Below are 22,327 nucleotides of genomic sequence, written 5' to 3'. Positions count from 1 at the left end.
ACCCGAGGATATTTTTTTTCATTGATTTTTAGAGAGAGTGGAAAGGAGGGGGAGAGACAGAGAGAGAAACATCGATGTGAGAGAGACACATCGATTGGTTGCCTTGTGGATGCACCCGACCAGGGCTGGGATAGAGCCAGCAACCGAGGTAAGTGCCCTTGTCCAGAATCGAATCTAAGACCCTTCAGTCTGTGGCTGATGCTGTCACCACTGAGCAAACTGACTAGGGCAAAAAATTGCATACTATTACAATTATAGGTCAAAACACAGGTTAAATATTATAGAATATAGTATTTTCATGCTTTCACATAATTATGAAAGTTCAAAGTGTTTTTTGAATAAAAACTGACTCACGAAAATAACAAACACAGTCATGAATCAAGTAAAGTTAATATGAAAATATGTTGTGGTTTATACAAGTAGCACCACATATACACAATAGGCTATTTACTTAGTCCTTGTGATTATTAAAAGACTCTACACATCAAGGATAAAGGTATTATTAATAGTTTTCTGTTCTATGGATCAAAAGTGTGATGACAAAATAATTTAAGATTAATAGCTGAGTGTCAAATCTTAGGCTTTGAACAATTTGCCATGGGAAAAACTGAGGAATTTATATGCAGAAGAGATGTGTCCTAGGGCCATTAGAAACTAGATGATGGGGGAGGGGGAAGGAGGGAGAGAAGGAGGAAGGAAAATGGGGAGGAAGAGATAGGGGCATTGGCAGTCAACAAAACAATGAAATGTAAGCTTCATAACAAACGTAAAGGAGAATTGCTTTAGAAACTGAGCAAACTTGAGCCCCAAAAGATAGAGATACAAATAAAAATTCTCAGGCTGACCAAAGTCCTCTAAACATTTCACAAAAATCTTATGCATAGATGTTTAAAGGAATCCCAAAGTCTCACACATTTTTAAATAATGGTAATAGCAAAATAGAAATACTTGGTTGCATTGGTAAGATATTTACTAATAATGCATTGGAGCACTACGAAGACGCATAAAACCCATAAAAATTACGATGCGATTACAAATATCTTAGTGGCAACATACTGCAGATGATCCTAACAGAAGAAATACACGTTGTTTGCTCTCTAGACTTGTACCATAGTTTTAGGTCATTATAAAGGTTTATTTATTAGGGAAAAGAGTATTTTTTAAAGATACTATTCTTTTGATTTGTTAAAAGCATTAGAAAAGTAAGCAATTTATTGCCTTTTATCTGAGATTCCTGTTAAAATGAGAATTTGACTAACGAATATATATATATATATATATATATATATATATATATATATATATATATAATTTGTAGTTTGAGGCTGACCATCATGGGTGGTTATCTTTAGGGGGATTTGAAGGTAAAAGTTAAAATTGTGTCTGACTTTGGTTACTTTATAATTTTTTTATTAGTAGCTCCAGTAATCCAATTATGATCTAACAATTAACCATCTCTGGGATGTCTGTCTATTGCTTTCTGTTTATTTCTTGGTGAAATTCTTGAGTTTTTAAAAAAGTCTCTTTCATTTGATTTTTATATTTTCTTTTAAAAGTAAATGATCACACTCCTTCACAAACTGTATTTCCAGATTTCTTGTCTTTGGAAAAAATAAAAGAAAAATTCTTTAAAGCCTGTGTTTAATATGAGACTTCAACAGGTGGTGGATATTTAGATTGCTGAGTTTTATAGAGTTTTCTGATTCTGTCAGAGCCCCTAAGAGCTTTCCTCCTCAGCTTCACATACAACCTGAAATAGTAGAAACTATTAAAAACAGGAGCGGGTAACTGTAGGTGGCTCCTCCTCCCCAGCTATTCCTAAAATAGTATCAGTAATCAGCTTTTTGATTATCACCCTTTAGGCTTCCTCAAAGCTCTTTCAATTGTATAATTTTTTGACACTATCTGCACCATTTGAAAATAATGAATTGAAAAATTCAGTCAAAACTTTTTTTGTCACTTGTGCTAAAATAAGGTTTTAAAGTGAAAAATCGTTTTTTTAATTTTTAAATTTAACTTAATTTTTCCATCACCTTTTATCCCCTCTATGCCCTCTACCACCGCCACCCCTACTCCTCCATCCCCGAAATCACCCCGAAATCACCCACTGTTGACCATGTCCATGAGTTCTCCCTTTATCTTTTTTGCTCAATCTCTCCACCCTGCCAGCCTCCCCCCTCCCAAGCTGTCTGCTCTCTATTTATGAGTCTCTCTCTATTTTGTCTAGTAGTTGTTCGTTTTGTTGTAAACTATATTCAGTCAAATTAAGATTATTTTAGATTTAATATGGTTTTATTTAATGCTAACACATTGTACCTCATACAATAATCCTAAACAGTTATTATTTACTTACTATTTATTCTAACTCTGGATTTATCTTTACATATATACAATCTGGCTACCGACCCTATACACCACTAGACATAAACTTTATCTTTATATTCATATGTGTGTATATATATACATATTCTCTCTCTCTCTCTCTCTCTCTCTCTCTCTCTCTCTCTCTCCTTTTTACAATAACTCATTCTAAATTCTAATCTACTAGTGTAGCTTCCCAGCATAGTTCTAGGACCTTCAGGTAAACTTGATGTCCAAGTTTTTCCTGGAAATCTATTCTCATCTGATTGTGCCTCTTCCTCAACTTATCCAAATGATACTAGGGAGGGTTTAAGTTTGAATTTACAGAACTTAAGAGTTCTCATGATTTCTTTACACACCCAAAAGAGAAAAATGACCCAAGAAAAGTGTTTTGCAGCTACTTGGGTTTCTTTTTTACTTGTCTTAGATTCCCCATATATATTTTTATGTTGCTTTTTTTTTTCATCTAAAGGTGTTCCCTCCAAACTCCCCTGTTCCTTCTGATAAATGTCTAATATGCTAAGTGTCCGGTAGTCCATTTGGCCATTCAACCAATCAAAGCGTAATATGCTATTGATATGTATGCTAAGGCTGCTCAACTGCTCGCTATGATGTGCACTGACCACTGGGGGCAGACGCTGTGACTGGTAGGTTAGCTTGCTGCTGGGGTCTGGCCAATCAGGACTGAGCAAGATGGGCCAGAAACGCCCTGTAGCCCTCCTGTGGTCCCTCCCCAGCTGGCCAACCTCCCACGTCCCTCCCTGGCCTTGATCATGCACAGGTGGTGTCCTTCAGCCTGGCCTGCACACTCTTGCAATCTGGGACCCCTTGAGGGATGTCAGAGAGCTGGTTTTGGCCCAACAGCGAACGACCGGTCACTATGATGTGCACTGACCATGGGGTAGACGCTCAATGCAGGAACTGCCCCCGGTGGTCAGTGCTCCCCCACAGGGGGTGCGCTGCTCAGCCAGAAGCCAGGCTCATGGCTGGCAAGCGCAGCAGAGGTGGCAGGAACCTCTCCTGCCTCCGTGGCAGCGCTAAGGATGTCTGACTGCCGGCTTAGGCCCACTCCCTGTGGGGAATGGGCCTAAGCCAGCAGTTGGACATCCCCTGAGGGCTCTCAGACTGCGAGAGGACACAGGCTGGACTGAGGGACGCCTCCCCCCCACCCCCCCCACCCCCCCACCCCCCGAGTGCACAAAGTTCATGCACTGGGCCTCTAGTTTTTAAAATAATTTCCTTTAGTTAAAAAAGAACAAAGGATTTGGTTCAGTTAGTGATTACTATCTCTTAGAGAGACTTGGACTCTGTAGAATATAGCAGTCTTTTTTTAAAAAGAAAAAAATCTAATCAGAAAAATTACAAGGATTTAAAAGCAAATTTATTTATTTATTAATTAAATCCTCACTCAAGGATATTTTTCTATTGATTTTTAGGAGAGTGGAAGGGTGGGGGAGAGACACAGAGAGAGAAACATCCATGTGAGAGAGAAACATGGATTGGTTGCCTCCTGTACAAGCCTTGACCAGGGCTGGGGATTGAGCCTGCAACTGAAGTACATGCCCTTGACCGGAATCGAACCCAGAACCCTTCAGTCCGAGGGCTGACACTCTATTCACTGAGCCAAACCAGCTAGGGCTAAAAGCATACTTAAGTGGATCTCGCTACAAAAGCAATTCTGACATAGTCTCACTGAAGCATCTTTTGCTTTGGCGATCCCTCTTGGTTTCATGCCATTGGTGAAAGCTCTCAGGCTCAAGGGCAGTACTTCTCATAGACAGAAGCAAATCAGAATCCCTGGTACTAAAGTAATTTAGTCTGAAAGATGGAAAAAAAATCTATTGTTTTGATAATACTGTTATGGACACTTTTGGTGACCTGCCAGATTCCCTTTATCAGACTGGTGCTCTCATCCTGCAGGTGCTGCCCACAGCACACATCTGACACTTCTCTGGAAAATTACCCTCAGCCTGGAGTCTCCTTGATGGGAAATACTTGCCAGGTTGTACCCTCCTGGCTGGGAGTGGTTCGCAGCCAATGGCTGACTGATACCATGGTACAAAAGGTGAGAAGATGCTGTAGTACCAGCATGCTCAAGAGCACTCTGTATGATCAAGCTTCCACTCAACCTACATCTTGGCTTAGTTTCTTCCTCTGCCCTATCTTACTTTCCTCAGTCCCTTAGAGATTTCACTGGACAGCCATTTCAGTTAACCACTTGCACAAAATATTCCCATTTAGGGAAACTAACTTTAGACAAATGAAAACTACAAAATTAAAGCTCTGCAGCATCATCTTGCCTAGTAGAAATATGTAGATTCTATATTTTGCCTACCAGTGATTTTTGGAAGTAAGAATCAGGAGATAAAATGCATTTCCCGCCTCCCCTAACATAGAACAACTTTGGGGGCAGAATGGGAAAAAAAGTGAATGGTATTTTTATTACATACTATATATTATTGAGGCATATCCTAAATGTTATCTGGATAAATTAAAAAAGTTAAAAATTATTGCCACAGGCAGACATCTAACAGCTATTACTTCTTTTTTTAAAAAAATAAATATATTTTTATTGACTTCAGATAGGAAGGGAGAAGGAAAGAGAGAGAGAAACATCAATGATGTTATTGTCCCCTAAAGCAGAGCCCGCACCTGGGCATGTGCCCTTGACTGGAATCAAATCCAGGACCCTTCAGTCTGCAGGTCAATGCTCTGTCCACCATGCCAAACCAGCTAGGGCAGCTATTACTTCTTATTTATCTTTTTGTTTTGTTTTAGTTCTATTAATGTGGGGTTTCCAAAGAATCCTAGTTGGTTATAACCTTTTCAAGCAAGAAACTAGAAATACCATGAGGTCCCTGACATGCTACTTAAAACATGTGGTAGTGCCTGACCTATGAAACAGGAGGTCACAGTTTGATTTCCTGTCAGGGCACTTGCTCGGGTTGCAAGCTTGATGATCGGTAGGGGGCATGCAGGAGGCAGCCGGTCAATTATTCTCTCTCATCATTGATGTTTCTTTTTTTTTTTTTTAATATTTTATTGATTTTTTACAGAGAGGAAGGGGGAAGGATAGAGAGTTAGAAACATCGATGAGAGAGAAGCATCGATCAGCTGCCTCCTGCACACCCCCTACTGGGGATGTGCCCGCAACCAAGGTACATGCCCTTGATTGGAATCGAACCTGGGACCCTTTAGTCCCCAGGCCGACGCTCTATCTAGTGAGCCAAACCAGCCAGGGCACATCATTGATGTTTCTATCTCTCTCTCCCTTCTTCTCTGAGATCAATAAATATATATTTAAAAAATACAAACATGTGGAGGCAACTTTTTAAATGGAATATGAAAGATTTTACACACTTCCAAAAGATTTATTTGACTCTCAGGAATTAACTTTTTCTCATTGGGCAGGGCAGGCTGAGGGACCCCACCAGTGCATGAAACTGTGCACCGGGCCTCTAGTACGCATATAATATCTTTGGTTAATCTCTTCCCGCCCTCCTTCCTCCCCACTTTCCTGTGAGATTCATCAGTCTGTTCCATGTTTCCATGCCTGTGGTTTCTGCTCCTGCCTTGAGCATCTTCCCCCTGGTGGTCAGTATGTGTCATAGCTACCAGCTGGTAGGCTGGTTGGCTGGTCACAGGCTTTTATATATATAGATTGCTGAATGAAAATATTCCAGTAAATGGTATTTAAAATGGTATTTTTTAATCACCTTATTTTTTCATATGAATGCCCCAGCGATATTATCCTAAAGAACCATGACTGTGTTGTTGTATTTTATTATATTCTTTCATAAGCTGAAATCCATGTCTTCCTTATATTATAATGTCTAGACACTAACATTTCCAATTGGCTAAAGCAGCAGTTGCCAACCTTTTGGACCTCACGGACCATCAGTGGTCCGTGGACCACTGGTTGGCGACTGCTGCTCCAAAGGTTTCCTTAAACCAGCGTCGCCAAACTTTCAGACTTCATGGACCACCAGTGGTCCACAGACCATTGGTTGGTGACCACTGGGCTAAAGCACACTGCCATGACTTTTTAAAAAGCTTCTTTTAAGTGGTGATTCCTTTAGGAATCCTATTAAGAGGAGACTATGAAGACTACATTTCTCTCAATGTTTCAGAATAGAAGACTCAGGATGTTTTTTCTCAACATACAAGACAAAGACAGAATAGGCAAAAAATTTATTTTTTATTTTTTAAAAATCTCATTTTTACTGTCCTCAAACAACTAAGTGGCATTGTGAACCTCAAGTTGCAATGCAATTAAAATGCAGCTGAAATAATCAATTGTGTTGTAAAATAATTTATGCTTGATATTTATTAAATATTCAGTTTTACATATCAAAAACATCTATTTCAGTCCCTTCCTATGTTTAGTCCAAAATGCTATATATAAAGAGTATTATATTTATCCCTTGATCCTGAATGTTACTTTCATATAAAGCATAGAATCTCCAAATTAGTTTGTATTATGTAATCACTTGAAGTAGAATTAAGGATGGGACAGATGTATAACATATCATAAAATGAATTTATATATGTCTATATACACATATATATAAATTAAATCATATTTATCTAATAGTGGTACAAAATGAAGGAAATGTGTTTTATGGAGTTTAATATTTATGTAGTAAATATAAATCATAGGCTGTGCAGAGTTCTAGATAAATGTGTTTGCTAATCTTGATTTTTAAACCCATGGAGAATACATGACAGGAAATAGACATATGGTATATCTATTTTCATAAGCATATCTTTTGCAACCTTTTGTTTATGATTCACCTAATGTCATGAGTTGGAACAAACCTGGAAAATTATTCTTGTGCATTTTCGAATTTGCCACTGCCAAGGATGGCTCTGGGCATTGCTATCTCCAAGTAAAGGTATCAAATCAATGCTTTGATTTTGTACTTGTAATCTTTCTTCTCTTCTTAACATAATTACCTACACGAAGAAAATACAAAGATGCTAATTGACCATACCTTCGCTACGCCCTAACCCACACCCACCAGCCAATCAGAGTGACTATATGCAAATTAACCCAACCAAGATGGCGGCCGGCAGCCACGGAGCTGGAGCAAGCAGGAGACTTGGTTGCCCCGGCGATGGAGGAAGCTAAGCTTCCCGCCTGCCCTGGCCGGCTCTGGCCTCCGCTGAAGGCAACAACGTTTCAATGATAGAAGATAAATAAACCCCAGATACATGTTTCCAGCCAGCCTCCACTGGGGGCTTGGGAGGCTGGGGGCCGTGGCCAGACTGCAAACAGCCATCAGACCCTCACCCAGGCTGGCCATACCCTCATGGGGTGAGGGTCCCCACTGGGGGCCTTGGCCAGCCTACAAACAGCCATCAGCCCCTCACCCAGACTGGCCAGGCACCCCAGCAGGACCCCCCACCCTGAAGGGGCTGTGGCCAGCCTGAAAATGGCCCTCAGCCTCTCACCCAGGCTGGGCAGGTACCCCAGTGGGGACCCCCAAACTGAAGGGGCTGTGGCCAGGCTGCAAACAGCCATCAGCCCCTCCCCCAGGCTGGCCAGGCACCCCAGGGGGGACCCCTAACCTGAAGGGGCTGTGGCCAACCTGAAAACAGCCATCAGCCCCTCACCCAGGCTGGCCAGGCACCCCAGCAGGACCCCCTTCTCTGAAGGGGGTGTGACCAGCCTGAAAACGGCCCTAAGCCCTTCACCCAGGCTGGCCAGGCAATCCAGCGGGGACCCTCACCCTGAAGGGGGTGTGGCCAGTCTGAAAACAGCCCTCAGTCCCTCACGCAGGCTGGCCAGGCACCCCAGCGGGACCCCCACCCTTCAGGGACACCCTTCAGGGCAAACCAGCCGGCCCCCACCCATGCACCAGGCCTCTATCTACACTAATAAAAGAGAAACATGGTAATTGGCGTACTACCGCTACCCTTCCCATTGGCTAATCAGCATATCATTATGCAAATTAACTGTCAGCCAAGATGGCGGCCGGCAGCCATGCACTGAAGCGAGCAGGGAGGCTTGCTTGCTTCAGTGACTGCGGACTCCAATTTTCCCCGCCTAACTTGCCTAAGCAACTATATACTATGTTGCAAATAAGAAGCTAAACAAAACCCCAGAAACCAGTCGGACTGAAAGCCAGCCAGACCGCAACATTGTATCGATGTTTGCAGCAGCCAAGGCCTCAGAGGTAAAGCTGGCCCAGAATAAAAAAAAAAAAAAAGAAAACAAGGAGCGGTTGGGAGCTTCAGTCACCCACTTCCGGAAAACAGCCCTCAGCCCCTCACCCAGACTGGCCAGGCATCCCAGTGGGGACTCCCACCTTGATCCAGGACACCCTTCAGGGCAAACGAGCCGGCCCCCAGGCCTCTATCCTATATAGTAAAAGGGTAATATGTCTCCCGGCACCGGGATCAGCGTGACGGGGGCAGTGCCCAAAGCCCCTGATCACCCTGCGGTTCTGTGTGTGACAGGGGGCGGGGCCACAACCTCCCTATCTGCCCTGCTCTGTTCGTGACAGGGGAAGGCGCCCCACCACCCTGATCAGCCCTGCTCTGTGCTTGATAGGGGGGAGCTCCCCAATCCCCTGATCGCCCTGCGGCTCTGTGTTTGACAGGGTGCGGCGCACCAACCCCCTGATCGGCCCTGCTCTGTGTGTGACAGGATGGGGTGCCCCAACCCCCGCCCCCCACAGGCCCTTCTCTGTGTGTGACAGGGTAGAGCCATAACCTCTCCATCGGCCCTGCCCTGAGTGTGACAGCAGCGGCGCCCCAACCCCCTGATCGGCCCTGCTCTGTGGGTGATAGAGGGTGGTGCCCCAACCCCCCTCCACGGGCCTTGCTCTGTGTGTGACAGGGTAGAGCCACAACCTCCCCATTGGCCCTGCCCTGAGCGTGACAGGGTGCAGAGCCCAAACTGCCTGATCCGCCCTGCTCTGTGTGTGACGGGGGTGGCACCGCAACCTCCCCATAGACCCTGCCTTGAGTGTGACATGGGGCGGTGCCCCAACCCCCCAATCCGCCCTACCCTGAGCGTGACTGAGGGTGGCATCACAACCTCCCGATCCGCCCTGCTCTGTGCATGACGGCGCGGTGCCCCAACTCCCCAATCGGCCCTGCTCTGAGCCTGATCAGGGGCTGCACTTAGGGATTGGGCCTGCCCTCTGCCACCTGGGAGCAGGCCTAAGCCAGCAGGTCGTTACCTCCCGAGGGGTCCCAGACTGCCAGAGGGCACAGGCCGGGCTGGGGGACCCCCCTCCCCACCCCCCCGAGTGCACAAATTTTTGTGCACTGGGCCTCTAGTCTACACTAATAAAAGAGAAACATGGTAATTAGCGTACGACCGCTGCCCTTCCCATTGGCTAATCAGCATATCCTTATGCAAATTAACTGTCAGCCAAGATGGCGGCTGGCAGCCATGCACTGAAGCGAGCAGGGAGGCTTGCTTGCTCCAGTGACTGCGAACTCCAATGTTCCCCGCCTGCCGCTGCCGGCCTCTCAGTTGCAACTCTAAGCAACTATGTACTATGTTGCAAATAAGAAGCTAAACAAAACCCCAGAAACCGGCTTTCATTCAGCTGGGCTTCAGCCAGCCGGACTGAAACATTGTATCGATGTTTTCAGCAGTGAGGCCTCAAAGGTAAAGCTGGCCCAGAATGAAAAAAAAAAAAGAAAAAAAGGAGCGGTTGGGAGCTTCAGTCACCCGCTTCCAGAAAACAGCCCTCAGCCCCTCACCCAGACTGGCCAGGCACCCCAGTGGGGACCCCCACCCTGATCCAGGACACCCTTCAGGGAAAACCAGCTGGCCCCTACCCATGCACCAGGCCTCTATCCTATATAGTAAAAGGGTAATATGCCTCCCGGCACCTGGATCAGCGTGACAGGGGGCAGCGCCCAAACCCTCTGATCAGCCCTGCTCTGTGCCTGATAGGGGGGAGCTCCCCAATCCCCTGATCACCCTGTGGCTCTGTGTGTGACAGGGGGCGGGGCCACAACCTCTTTATCCGCCCTGCTTTGTTTGTGACAGGGGAAGGCGCCCCAGCACCCTGATCAGCCCTGCTCTGTGCCTGATAGGGGGGAGCTCCCCAATCCCCTGATCGCCCTGCGGCTCTGTGTTTGACAGGGTGCGGCGCACCAACCCCCTGATCGGCCCTGCTCTGTGTGTGAAAGGGTGCGGCGCCCCATCCCGCCCCCCCCGCCCCCCCCACGGGCCCTGCTCTGTGTGTGACAGGGTAGAGCCATAACCTCTCCATCGGCGCTGCCCTGAGTGTGACAGTGGCGGCGCCCCAACCCCCTGATCCGCCCTGCTCTGTGGGTGATAGAGGGTGGTGCCCCAACCCCCCTCCACGGGCCTTGCTCTGTGTGTGACAGGGTAGAGCCATAATCTCCCCATTGGCCCTGCCCTGAGTGTGACAGAGTGCAGTGCCCCAACTCCCTGATCCTCCCTGCTCTGTGTGTGACAGGGGGTGGTGCCCCAGCTCCCCTATTGGCCCTACTCAGTGAGTGACGGGGGGGAGCTCCTCAACCCCCTGATGGGCCCTGATCTGTGATTGACAGGGGGCAGCGCCCCAACCCCCTGATCGGCACTGCTCTGTGAGTGACAGGGGGCAGCGCCCCAATACCCTGATTGGCCCTGCTCTGTGAGTGACAGGGGGCATCGCCCCAACCCCCTGATCGGCCCTGCTCTGTGCGTGACAGGGGGTGGCACCGCAACCTCCCCATAGACCCTGCCTTGAGTGTGACATGGGGCGGTGCCCCAACCCCCCAATCGGCCCTACCCTGAGTGTGATTGAGGGTGGCATCACAACCTCCCAATCCGCCCTGCTCTGTGCATGACGGGGCGGCGCCCCAACTCCCCAATCGGCCCTGCTCTGGGCCTGACCAGGGGCTGCACCTAGGGATTGGGCCTGCCCTCTGCCACCTGGGAGCAGGCCTAAGCCAGCAGGTCGTTACCTCCGGAGGGGTCCCAGACTGCAAGAGGGCACAGGTTGGGCTGGGGGACCGCCCTCCCCACCCCCCCGAGTGCACAAATTTTTGTGCACCGGGCCTCTAGTCTACACTAATAAAAGAGAAACATGCTAATTAGCGTACAACCGCTACCCTTTTCATTGGCTAATCAGTGAGTATATGCAAATTAACTGTCAGCCAAGATGGCGGCCGGCAGCCAGGCAGCTGCAAGGGAACATGAGGCTTGCTTGCTTCAGTGAAGGAGGACTCCAGTGTTCCCCGCCTGCCTTGCTGGCCTCTGAGCTGGCAGTTTGAAACTTTGTAACAAATATAGAAACTAAACAAAAGCCCAGAAACCAGCTTTCAGCCGCCAGGATCTCAGAGCTGGAGTTATACATTGTTTCTATTATAGAATGCAAACAAACCAGATACCAGCTTTCAGCAGCTGAGGCCTCAGAGCTAGAGCCAGAGCTAAAGCTGGCCCAGAAAAAAAAAAAAAAGAAAAAAAGGAGCGGTTGGGAGCTTCAGTCAATCGCCAGCCTGAAGGCAGCCCTCAGCCCCTCACCCAGACTGGCCAGGCACCCCAATGGGGACCCCCACCATGAAGGGGGTGTGACCAGCTGCAAACAGCCATCATCCCCTCATCCAGGCTGGCCAGGCACCCCTGTGGGGACCCCCACCCTGATCCAGGACACCCTTCACGGAAAACCAGCCAGCCCCCAGGCCTCTATCCTATATAGTAAAAGGGTAATATGCCTCCTGGCACCGGATCAGCGTGACAGGGGGCAGCGCCCAAACCCCCTGATCGCCCTGTGGCTCTGTGTATGACAGGGTGCGGGGCCACAACCTCCCTATCCGCCCTGCTCTGTGTGTGACAGGGTGCAGTGCCCCAACCCCCGCTCCCCCCCACAGGCCCTGCTCTGTGTGTGACAGGGTAGAGCCATAACCTCCCCATCGGCCCTGCCCTGAGTGTGACAGTGGCGGTGCCCCAACCCCCTGATCGGCCCTGCTCTGTGGGTGATAGAGGGTGGCGCCCCAACCCCCTGATCCACCCTGCTCTGTGTGTGACAGGGGGCATTGCCCTAACTCCCCTATTGGCCCTACTCTGTGAGTGACAGGGGGGAGCTCCTCAACCCCCTGATCGGCCCTGCTCTGTGCGTGACAGGGGGGAGCTCCCCAACCCCCTGATGGGCCCTGCTCTGCGAGTGACAGGGGGGAGCTCCCTAACCCCCGTGATGGGCCCTGATCTGTGAATGACAGGGGGCAGTGCCCAACCCCCTGATTGGCCCTGTTCTGTGCGTGACAGGGTACGGAGCCTCAACCCCCTGATTGGCCCTGCTCTGTGCGTGACGGGGGTGGCGCCGCAACCTCCCCATCGACCCTGCCTTGAGTGTGACAGGGGGCGGTGCCCCAACCCCCCAATCAGCCCTACCCTGAGCGTGACTGAGGATGGCATCACAACCTCCCAATCCGCCCTGTTCTGTTCATGACAGGGGGTGGCGCCCCAACTCCCCAATCAGCCCTGCTCTGAGCCCGACCAGGGGCTGCACCTAGGGATTAGGCCTGACCTCTGACACCCGGGAGCAGGTCTAAGCCAGCAGGTCGTTATCTCCGGAGGGGTCCCAGACTGGGAGAGGGCACAGGCCGGGCTGAGGGACCCCCCCTTCCCCCTGGAGTGCACAAATTTTTGTGCACCTGGCCTCTAGTCCTATATAATAAAAGGGTGATATGCAAATTGATCCTAAAAGTAGAATGACTGGGAATGACTGGTCACTATGACACACACTGACCACCAGGGGGCAGATGCTCAATGCAGGAGCTGCCCCCTGGTGGTCAGTGCACTCCCAGAAGTGGAGCTCTGCTCAGTCACAAGCCAGGCTGACGGCTGCGAGTACAGCGGTGGTGGTGGGAGCCTCTCCCTCCTCTTCAGCAGTGCTAAGGATGTCCAACTGCAGCTTAGGCCTGCTCCCCGCTGGCAAGTGAGAATCCCCCGAGGGCATCCAGGCTTCCAGAGGGATGTCTGACTGCCAGCTTAGGCCCAATCCCCCCAGGGAGCGGGCCTAAGCCAGCAGGTGGTTATCCCCTGAGGGGTCCCAGATTGCAAGAGGGCACAGGCCAGGCTGAGGGACCCCCCCCTCGAGTGCATAAATTTTTGTGCACCGGGCCTCTAGTACTTTTAATATTAGAATATCACGTTAGTCTCAACTCAATAGGGTATACATTTGTCATGTGGTTCTTCTGTTAAGTGGCATTTGCAGATAGAGGCATGGATCATAGTGTTTATTAAGAGAAAAGTATTTGGAGTCAGATCTATTTGGGTTCAAATTTTGTCTGATCAGCTAAATCAGTGGTTAAGTTGTGCAAGATGATTTATCAGTGGTCGGCAAACTGCGGCTCGCGAGCCACATGCGCCTCTTTGGCCCCTTGAGTGTGGCTTTTCCACAAAATACCACGTGTGGGTGCGCATGTACAGTGTGATTGAAACTTTGTGGCCCATGCGCAGAAGTTGGTATTTTGTGGAAGAGCCACACTCACGGGGCCAAACAGCCACATGTGGCTCGTTAGCCGCAGTCTGCCGACCACTAATAAATCATCTTGCACAACTTAATTAACCACTTTGGGCAGCAGAAAAAGAGAGAATAATAACACTCAACTAACACAAGTTGTTATGAGGATCAGATAACTTCATGTATATGAAGAACCTAATATAGTAGACACTTAATAAAAGGTTATTATTTTTATTACTTTGTTTGCTTTCATCATATTTGTTGGATCAAAACCTTTCACCTCTCTTTAGTAGCTTGCTATTTCGACAGCAATGCTTCCCCGTAATAATAAACCTCACCATGGCTTCCATCCACTTTAGTGGAAGGGCAGAGGCAAGCATTAGGGACGGCCTGTTTTAACCAGTTTTCTCTTTCTGAGTCAAAATAATGAATTCCATGAGTGAATTGGGTTGTTCAACTACTAAACATTGTTTTGACAATGATATGAACCACAGGACTAATTGTGCTCCATCCATTTAGCTAGAGGAGACAATAATTGACTAGTACTACTTTGGGTTCTTTAAGAGAAGTTAGTTTTGCAAGATCAGGTGCTGTTCTAAAGCTCTCAGTCTGGCTCAAAACGGTGCCTGTATAGGCTTAATCCTGGATTCTCCCTAAAGCCTCAGTTAACTTTTGGGCTGTCCCAAAGGTTTTTCTGCAAGAATCTTAATGCTACCACAGAATAAAATTGGGACTTCTGCCAGATTGAACAACACAGCTCACTTTTGCTGTAGTCCCACACTCCTCACCTTTTGGGATGACAACTTCATGCTTTCCTTATTTGGCTATATACCAGGTAGTCATTTGTGTGCTATCTCACAATGATCCTTGGCATTGGGCTGAAACAGTGGTTTCCATCAATCATAATGTAGAGAATGGAACAAATCTATTTGGATACATTATTAGAGAAAGTCCTAATGCCTCTAAGAAATTCAGATGTCATGGATACTTAGAATTTTGAGTGGCATTACAAAATATTCCAACATTCGTGAACAGTAAGTAAAATAACATAGTTGCTTCTGAGGATATTTCTAATCCATGACTTGTTTATTGGAAGGGAGTATGGCTCATATTAAATTTAAGCTTTTGCATGACTAGGACTTCTTATAAAGGATCCACCTCCAAGTCAGGTAGTATCTGTTGAATTTAAACATCTGTTTAATTTGTTTCTCTCATTCTTAGCTGTAAATTAGCCAACTCCTGAAAAAACAATGTTGTTTTTTTTTTCAGAGGTATTTTTAAAGTTCATTTTCTTACTGCTTGGTATATTCTTTTTTTTTTTTTTTTTTTAATGTTCCTACTGATTTTAGAGAGAGAGAGTAAGGGAGAGGGAGAGAGAGAAACACCAATGTGTGAGAGAAACATTGATTATTTGCCTCCACCTTGACCGGGGATCAAAACCTCAATCCAGGTATTTGCCCTGACCAGGAATTGAACCAACTGAACCACACTGCCAGGGCAATCCTCTGAACACTTTGAAGTAAGTATCTACTATGTGTTTGGCATGACATCAAAGTAGTCAATAAATTAAGAGCAGTTTTGAGAGTCTTCTGTTGATTTGGAACTTTTAATGACCAATTTTGCAATAATAGAGATTCACTTTTCAGATTGTGAAGTGTTTTAGAGAGTAATCAGGAAAAGCAAAGTGCTTTTGAGGGGAAATATTTCAATGGACACATTATACAATTCAAGCTCTATATGTGTTACGTTTAACTAAAAGAGCAAATTATAAAATTATCGAAATAGTTCAGTCTCACTAGAGCCATCAAAATGCTACAAATGAGAAATTAAAGTAATAGTTATAAAGTGTTCAGACTCCTCATAGTGGAAGAATTTCAGGCAATTATTTGAAAGCCTCACATCTATTGTTTCCTTCAGTTGAAAATAACAGTAGAAAAGTAATAGCATTTAGACATCTTGACAATTTAGCAATCTGTTCATCCTTAATTTAAAAATATTTGTTACCTTGTGACTTCTAATACTGTATTGAAAGATGTTTATGCTGGTGCGAAAGGAAGAGAAAAACATGTCTTTTGAATTTCAACTATCTTAAGAATGATAAGGTTACTAACTTTTCATTGAAAGAACTCATGGAGGACATGTAAAACCAAAGATCAAAAGAGGGGTTAAGAAGAGAAAGATATAATTATTTGAGGCTTTTAAAAATACTGTCATGTTTCTAATAATTTTGAATGTTCATACTTTTTTATTAAGATATATATATATTTTTAAAAATATTTTTTATTGTTGATAGTATTATAGATATCTCCCATTCTCCCCTTTTTTTCTCCTTCTCCTAGACCCTATCCACCCCCTTTAAGGTATATTAATAATTTATTAAAATTCAGTAAACAGGTGGTCCTACTAAACCATGAATATTTAAAATCTATCAAGTTGATGGTTTTCTTTTTTTTTTTTTTAATATATTTTATTGATTTTTTTTTTTTTTTACAGAGAGGAAGGGAGAGAGATAGAGAGTTAGAAACATCGATGAGAGAGAAACATCGATCAGCTGCCTCCTGCACATCTCCTACTGGGGATGTGCTCGCAACCCAGGTACATGCCCTTGACCGGAATCAAACCCAGGACCCTTCAGTCCACAGGCCGACGCTCTATCCACTGAGCCAAACTGGTTTCGGCCAAGTTGATGGTTTTCCTCAACAGCATTTCAAATTAAAAATGCTCATGCAAAGACTTTTGTAACTGACATTCCCCTAAATATATAGGCCTGCCTCATACACATTCTTATACATAAACTAGAGGCCCAGTGCTCGGATTTGTGCACCATTGGGGTTCCTCAACTTGGCCTACGCCCTCTCGCAATCCAGGACCAGGGGATGTCAGGTAGCTGGTTTTGGCCCAATCCCGCAGGCCTGATCCAGACAGAAGGGAGCCCAATCCTGAGCGTTGAGCATCTGTCCCCTGGTGGTCAGTGTGCGTCATAGCAACCGGTCCACTGGTCGTTCAGTCATTTGGTTGCTTAGGCTTTTATATATATAGACTAGAGGCCCAGTACATGAATTTGTGCATGGGTGGGGGGCCGGCTGACCGACCCCAATTGGGGCCGATCGGGCTGGGCCAGCTGGGGGGAGGGGCTGTGGGCAATTGGCAGGCCTGCCCCACCCCCGATTGGAGTTGTGGGGCTGATTGGGGGTGGGGCTGGCTGGAGGGAGGGGCTTTGGGGGCCAGCTGGGGGGAGGGGCCATGGGTGGTTGGGCAGCCGGCCCCACCCCTGGTCAAACTCCTGGTTGAACCCCTAGTCAAACTCCCAGACAAGGGGACAATTTGCATATTAGCCTTTTATTATATAGGATAGCTGCTCCAACCAGCTGACCAAAGGAGCACCCATCTATGGCCACTGAGGATTTCCTTCCAGTCTCTTCCATCCTAATGTGTATAGTGTCTTCCTTTGGTGCAACCTCTTCCTCCCCCTCTTTTTTTTCCTCCAGAAAGGAAAGGAAGGACATAAAGAATGGTAGGGCCGGGCCAGTGTGGCTCAGTAGTTGAGCATTGACCCATAAACCAGGAGGTCACGGTTTGATTCTTGGTCAGGGCATATGCCCAGGTTGCAGACTCGATCCCCACTGGGGGGCATTCAGGAAGCAGCCAATCAATGATATTCTCTCATCATTGATGTTTTTTTTTCTCTCTCTCTCTTTCTTTCTCTCTCTCTTTCTCATCTTCCTCCCTGAAATCAATTAAAAATATTTAAAAAAGAATGGTAGGAAGCAAGATTGGGAAGAAGTGGAGGAAAATAAGGGATTAAGTGCACTGTTTAAGGCTACAGAAATCTCCAGAGTAAGGACATCAGAGATTTTTCAGAAGCAGGTCTTATGATCAGAAATTGATGTGTGGGTTATTTTTTTAAATGCTGAGTAGAAAGGATCTATACCAGGTTGTAACTTATAAATAGATAGAGAGCCTGTGGAGGTTGTATTCATATTTAATTTCTGGCTTTCTTCATCACCCTAAAGTTTTCTGATGCCACTTAATGCAATTAAATTTGATTAGGTCAAAGGCAAATAGTTTCAATTATCATCAAATTATAATTACTAATTGATTCAAAGCTGAGAGTATTAAACAATGATGGTAGCAGGACAGGTTCTGTGGCTTAGGATAAACATTTTAAAATAAAAAGTCAGGTGGTCCACCATGGGATCAGACAGGCCAGATGTGAGCATGGGCAGCACGTCGGATGTTCAGGCAATGATTGTGGTTAGAATTGGGGGTGGTGGCCAAACTTTACCTGTGGTTTGACAAACAGGGGTAAGCACCAGAGGAGGACCAGATTCCTCTGCGATGCTAACTCTGATTTTCTCACAGAATTTTTATCTTCTGTGGTTTAAAGTTCTATGATTCTGTTAGTGAAATATTTTACAAACATGATGAATTAAAGAGAGGTCAGTCAACTGGCCCTGGCATTGAATCATAATTTAATTATTCTGTTCCTACGAGAAAACATCTTCCTAAGTAAGTGGCCTACAAATAACATTTGGACACAACTGATTAGAAATTGCCTGAATAACTTTCTTTATATATATATACAATTGTGAACAAAACAAAAGGCAAAAACAAGTTTCCTTTCAAAGAGAATGCTTGCATTTATTTATTTTTATTCTTAGGATTTGTCAAGTACTGCAGTGAATTCTTTTTCCAGGGCTGAAAAAGTTTCTAATTGGCTTTATAGTTAGCTAGCTTATTAAAGCACAGTAAAAATCTTAACATTTTTTCCAACCTTTTTTTTGTTCCCTGCAGTAAAAGACTGTTTTTCTAATTAAAATTGTCAATAAGAAACTCACTTCTTACCTTGTCAGAAGGTTTAAATGGATTTCCTTGTCCGCTAATTCCACCACTGATGCTAAATCCAAGGCCGGGATTCTTTTCTATTCGCACACAAAACTATGTAAAAAAGATAAAAAAGGTAATCAAATGCATATAAAAACTAAATATCTTCAAATAACTGCATCCCAGTAGGAAAAATTCACATTTCACTTAAGTTCTCAGTGATAGTTTATATTAACTCGGTACACAAGACAGGTATAAACTCTGACAAAATAGTATTTAGTACTTCTATAGGCATCAGTTATGAATGAAACTAGCTTCAAATTACCTGGCAAGCAAACATTAGTAAGTATTCATTCATTACCGTGTGCAAGACTAAATTTTGATTAACAGCTTTTAAAAATTAAAAGCCTTATAACAAAAAGATTGTGAATTATTTAAATTATCTACTTTAAATGCACACATATTCTAACTAATTTGAAAAGATGTATAAGCAAGTAAAAGAAAATTTGCAAATGTAGAGTTAGGGGAAAATATGGCTCTTTAAGTTGCTACCACTTCCTAGGTGAGTAGTACAATTCATCTCCTTGGTAGATAATTCCTTTGTTTAGAAACTGCGGGACTTTTAGCTTGAGAAAGGGGAGAACTTTTGGCCATAGCTTGAGTTTGGGTTAAACAAAGAAAAAAGGAAATACTCAGTAAAAAGAGTTTTGGATTTAGCAGCAGTTTCTGGCAAAGCTATTAGGGGTCTTGGAGAAAGAGAACACTGAAAAAGAAAGAGGTCAAGAACGTGGAGAAACCACTTTTGACAGGGAATAGTAAAGAAATATCTAGGACTGGAGGGCTAATAGTTTAGTATTCTGTGCTACATTACCTTCCCAAACCCAAAACCATCAATGAAAGTCTGTTAAACACGAGATCCTTGTGCTTCATAGAGCTATGGGAAAATGATGGCACTGGGAGCAAGTCCACCTTGAGATAAGACTGTAGTAAGGATGATAGTCACTATAAGAATTGATACAAAGAATGTAGATCAAGAATTCCATTGGAGGGAAATGAGTACCAGGAATGATCTAGAAAAACTACTGTATAACAAACTTAGGAATTCTTGCTGATCATGGGCTGGGGATGTGTGTGTGGTCTGTAGTGAAAATGCTAGTTTTCTATGAGTAATGAGATTGGGGCCCCCAGATGACTGAAAGACATAGAACCCACAGTTGGCAAAAACTGGTTGCATAAAGAAAGAAAACTATTTATTTATTTATTTATTTATTTATTTATTGTTTAAAGTTTTACATATGTTTCCTTTTTCCCTGATTGACACCCCCCCTGCCACTCCCACCCCTGAGCACAAGCCCCCACCGCCTCAGTTTCTGTGTCCGTTGGTTATGCTAATGTGCATGCATACAAGTTTTTTGGTTGATCTCTACCTTCCCCCCTCCCCTAACCCTTGTCTCTGTATCTATTTTTGTTCATCAGTTTATGTTGATCATTATATCTCACATATGAGTGAGATCATGTGGTATTTATCTTTCTCTGACTGGCTTATTTTGCTTAGCATAATGCTCCAGTTCCATCGATGCTGTTGCAAATGGTAAAAGTTTCTTCTTTTTTATAGCAGCATAGTATTCCATTGTGTAGATGTACCATGGTTCTTTAATCCATTCATCTGCTGATGGGCACTTAGGCTGTTTCCAGATCTTCGCTATGGTAAATTGTGCTGCTATGAACACAGGGGTGCATATATCCTTTCTAATTGGTGTTTCTGGTTTCTTGGGATACATTCCTAGAAGTGGGATTACTGGGTCAAATGGGAGTTACATTTTTAACTTTTTGAGGAAACTCCATACTGTTAAGAAAACTCTTTCTTAAAGATGATTGGAAATGTTTATTTTCTTAAGTAGTTTGATGTTTTCCCCAGCAATCTTGCATAGCCTATTAATTTGCTTATGGGCAAATGCAAATGCCCAAAATGCTCTCTATATTTTTATTTTTGAGGTATCTTTAATTGCTAACTCTTAGATGGTTCAAGGCAAATTTGAGCCTTATTCCTGACTTAATCAGCATATTGTGAGTCTTTAGGAGCTAGGTCAATTAGGCTTGGCCATTTAATGGAACTATTCTTAATTCACTGTCATATTTCATAATAATGAATAGAACATTTAAGTATTACACAGTTCACTTGCAACACAAAGGCAGAAACTATCTGCTAATGTAACTTTTATGGTAGAGTCAGTAATGAATAGTTTCTAAATTATGGGAAACTGCAATTGCCAGAAGTACTCTCCAAGATTTTTATTTTAAAGATACGTTTAATTACAACTTTTCCTTGAATTGAGCTAGATTTCTTAAAAACTGGTTATCACGCTGTGATAGAAAGTACAGTTTATAACAGTTTTGTATTTATAAGGCTCACAGTCTGTGAATATGAACATATGATAACTTGATGCAGCTCCAAGGAATATTTTAGCTTTATTCAATATACCAGTTTACCCTGTATTCCTTTTTGGGTTGTTATTGGTTAATTAGAGGCCCGGTGCACAAAATTCATGCAGGGGGAAGGGTCTCCCTCAGCCTGGCCTGTGCCCTCTTGTAGTCTGGGACACCTCTGGAGATGTCCGCCTGCCGGCTTGTGGCTGGATGGCCTTCTGCAGCTGCATGGCCTGCTGCTTGAGCTTCAGCAGCTGCTGCATGTGCACGGGCTGGGACACAGGGTCTGTCCTATGAACACCATCGAGTGGGTGAGTCAAATGTGGAGGCAGGCTCACTCTGAATTCCCTGCACTTCCCTGAGTCACTGAGTTGTTCAGACTGACTGCCTTCTATAGAGAACGGCACTGGGATCAGGCCTTAGCCGGCAGTCGGACATCCCTCTTGCAGTCCGGGATCCCTTGGGGGAGGTAGCAGTGCACCAAGTGGCAGGTGGCCAGGGAGGAGCCTGAATTCGGGCCAGGTGCCACGCCACTCACGCTCATCCTGCCTGCTGCACCTGCTGCTGCCTCTCAGTAGTGCTGCTGCGCAGTCGGGAGAGGCTCCCGCCATGGCAGCTGCACTTGCCAGCCCTGAGCCTGGTTCTGACTGAGCGCACTGACTGCCAGGGGGTAGCTCCTGCATTGAGCATCTGCCCCCTGGTGGTCAGTGTGCATCATAGCGACCAGTCGTTCTGGTCGTTCTGCCGTAATGATTGCTTAAGCTTTCATTACTAGTATATAGATTAGACAATGAGAAGAATGGAACTTACATGATTTAAATATATTATCTTTGTGTTTTCCCATATTTCTGTGCATTTCTAATTAAATTATTTAAGATTTAGGTTATTTCTTTCTAACATAAAAATTTTATATTGCACAATGTAATATATAGAAGGTATATTTCCCCAGGCCACTAAAAAACCTGAAAGGAAACATATGCAACATATTTACTTATAAAGTAAATTGTTGCGAATACTTCCTAGTCCTTCTCCTGCAAGGTAGTGACTATATCCATTTTATATTATTGTCAATCTGGAAGGCACTAAAAATCTAAGGAAATAAATTTCACATGTGCCAAGTAGATGAAGAACTGCCTCAATATATTTTTTAATATTAGAAATAATAAAGATGACACTGTGATTTTATAAATGTGACAACCATAAATTCTTATCTGAAGCCAGGCTACCCTTGGGCATATTGTGGTATGGCTAATAGGTTGTGTTGTGACTGTTGT

The 22,327-nt window shown here is 44.8% G+C and overlaps 1 protein-coding gene across 9 annotated transcripts in view; it reads right to left on the bottom strand.

Moving 5' to 3' along the window:
• The window catches only part of LRRC7 (leucine rich repeat containing 7), a 493,923-nt gene that overhangs the window by 23,623 nt on the left and 447,973 nt on the right, over positions 1-22,327 (bottom strand). For all 9 annotated transcript variants that reach the window (XM_070405356.1, XM_070405358.1, XM_070405365.1 and 6 more), the window contains one exon: positions 18,648-18,740. In XM_070405356.1, the coding sequence (XP_070261457.1) occupies positions 18,648-18,740 (93 nt within the window). The remainder of the gene's footprint in view (positions 1-18,647; positions 18,741-22,327) is intronic.

This window comes from Myotis yumanensis, unplaced genomic scaffold (genome assembly GCF_028538775.1).
Source record: "Myotis yumanensis isolate MYYU_CA2020_CCGP unplaced genomic scaffold, mMyoYum1.0.hap1 SCAF_2, whole genome shotgun sequence".
NCBI classification, from domain to species: Eukaryota; Metazoa; Chordata; class Mammalia; order Chiroptera; family Vespertilionidae; genus Myotis; species Myotis yumanensis.
Note: the sequence above shows the minus strand (reverse complement) of the source record. Positions and strands in the feature narration are given on the sequence as shown.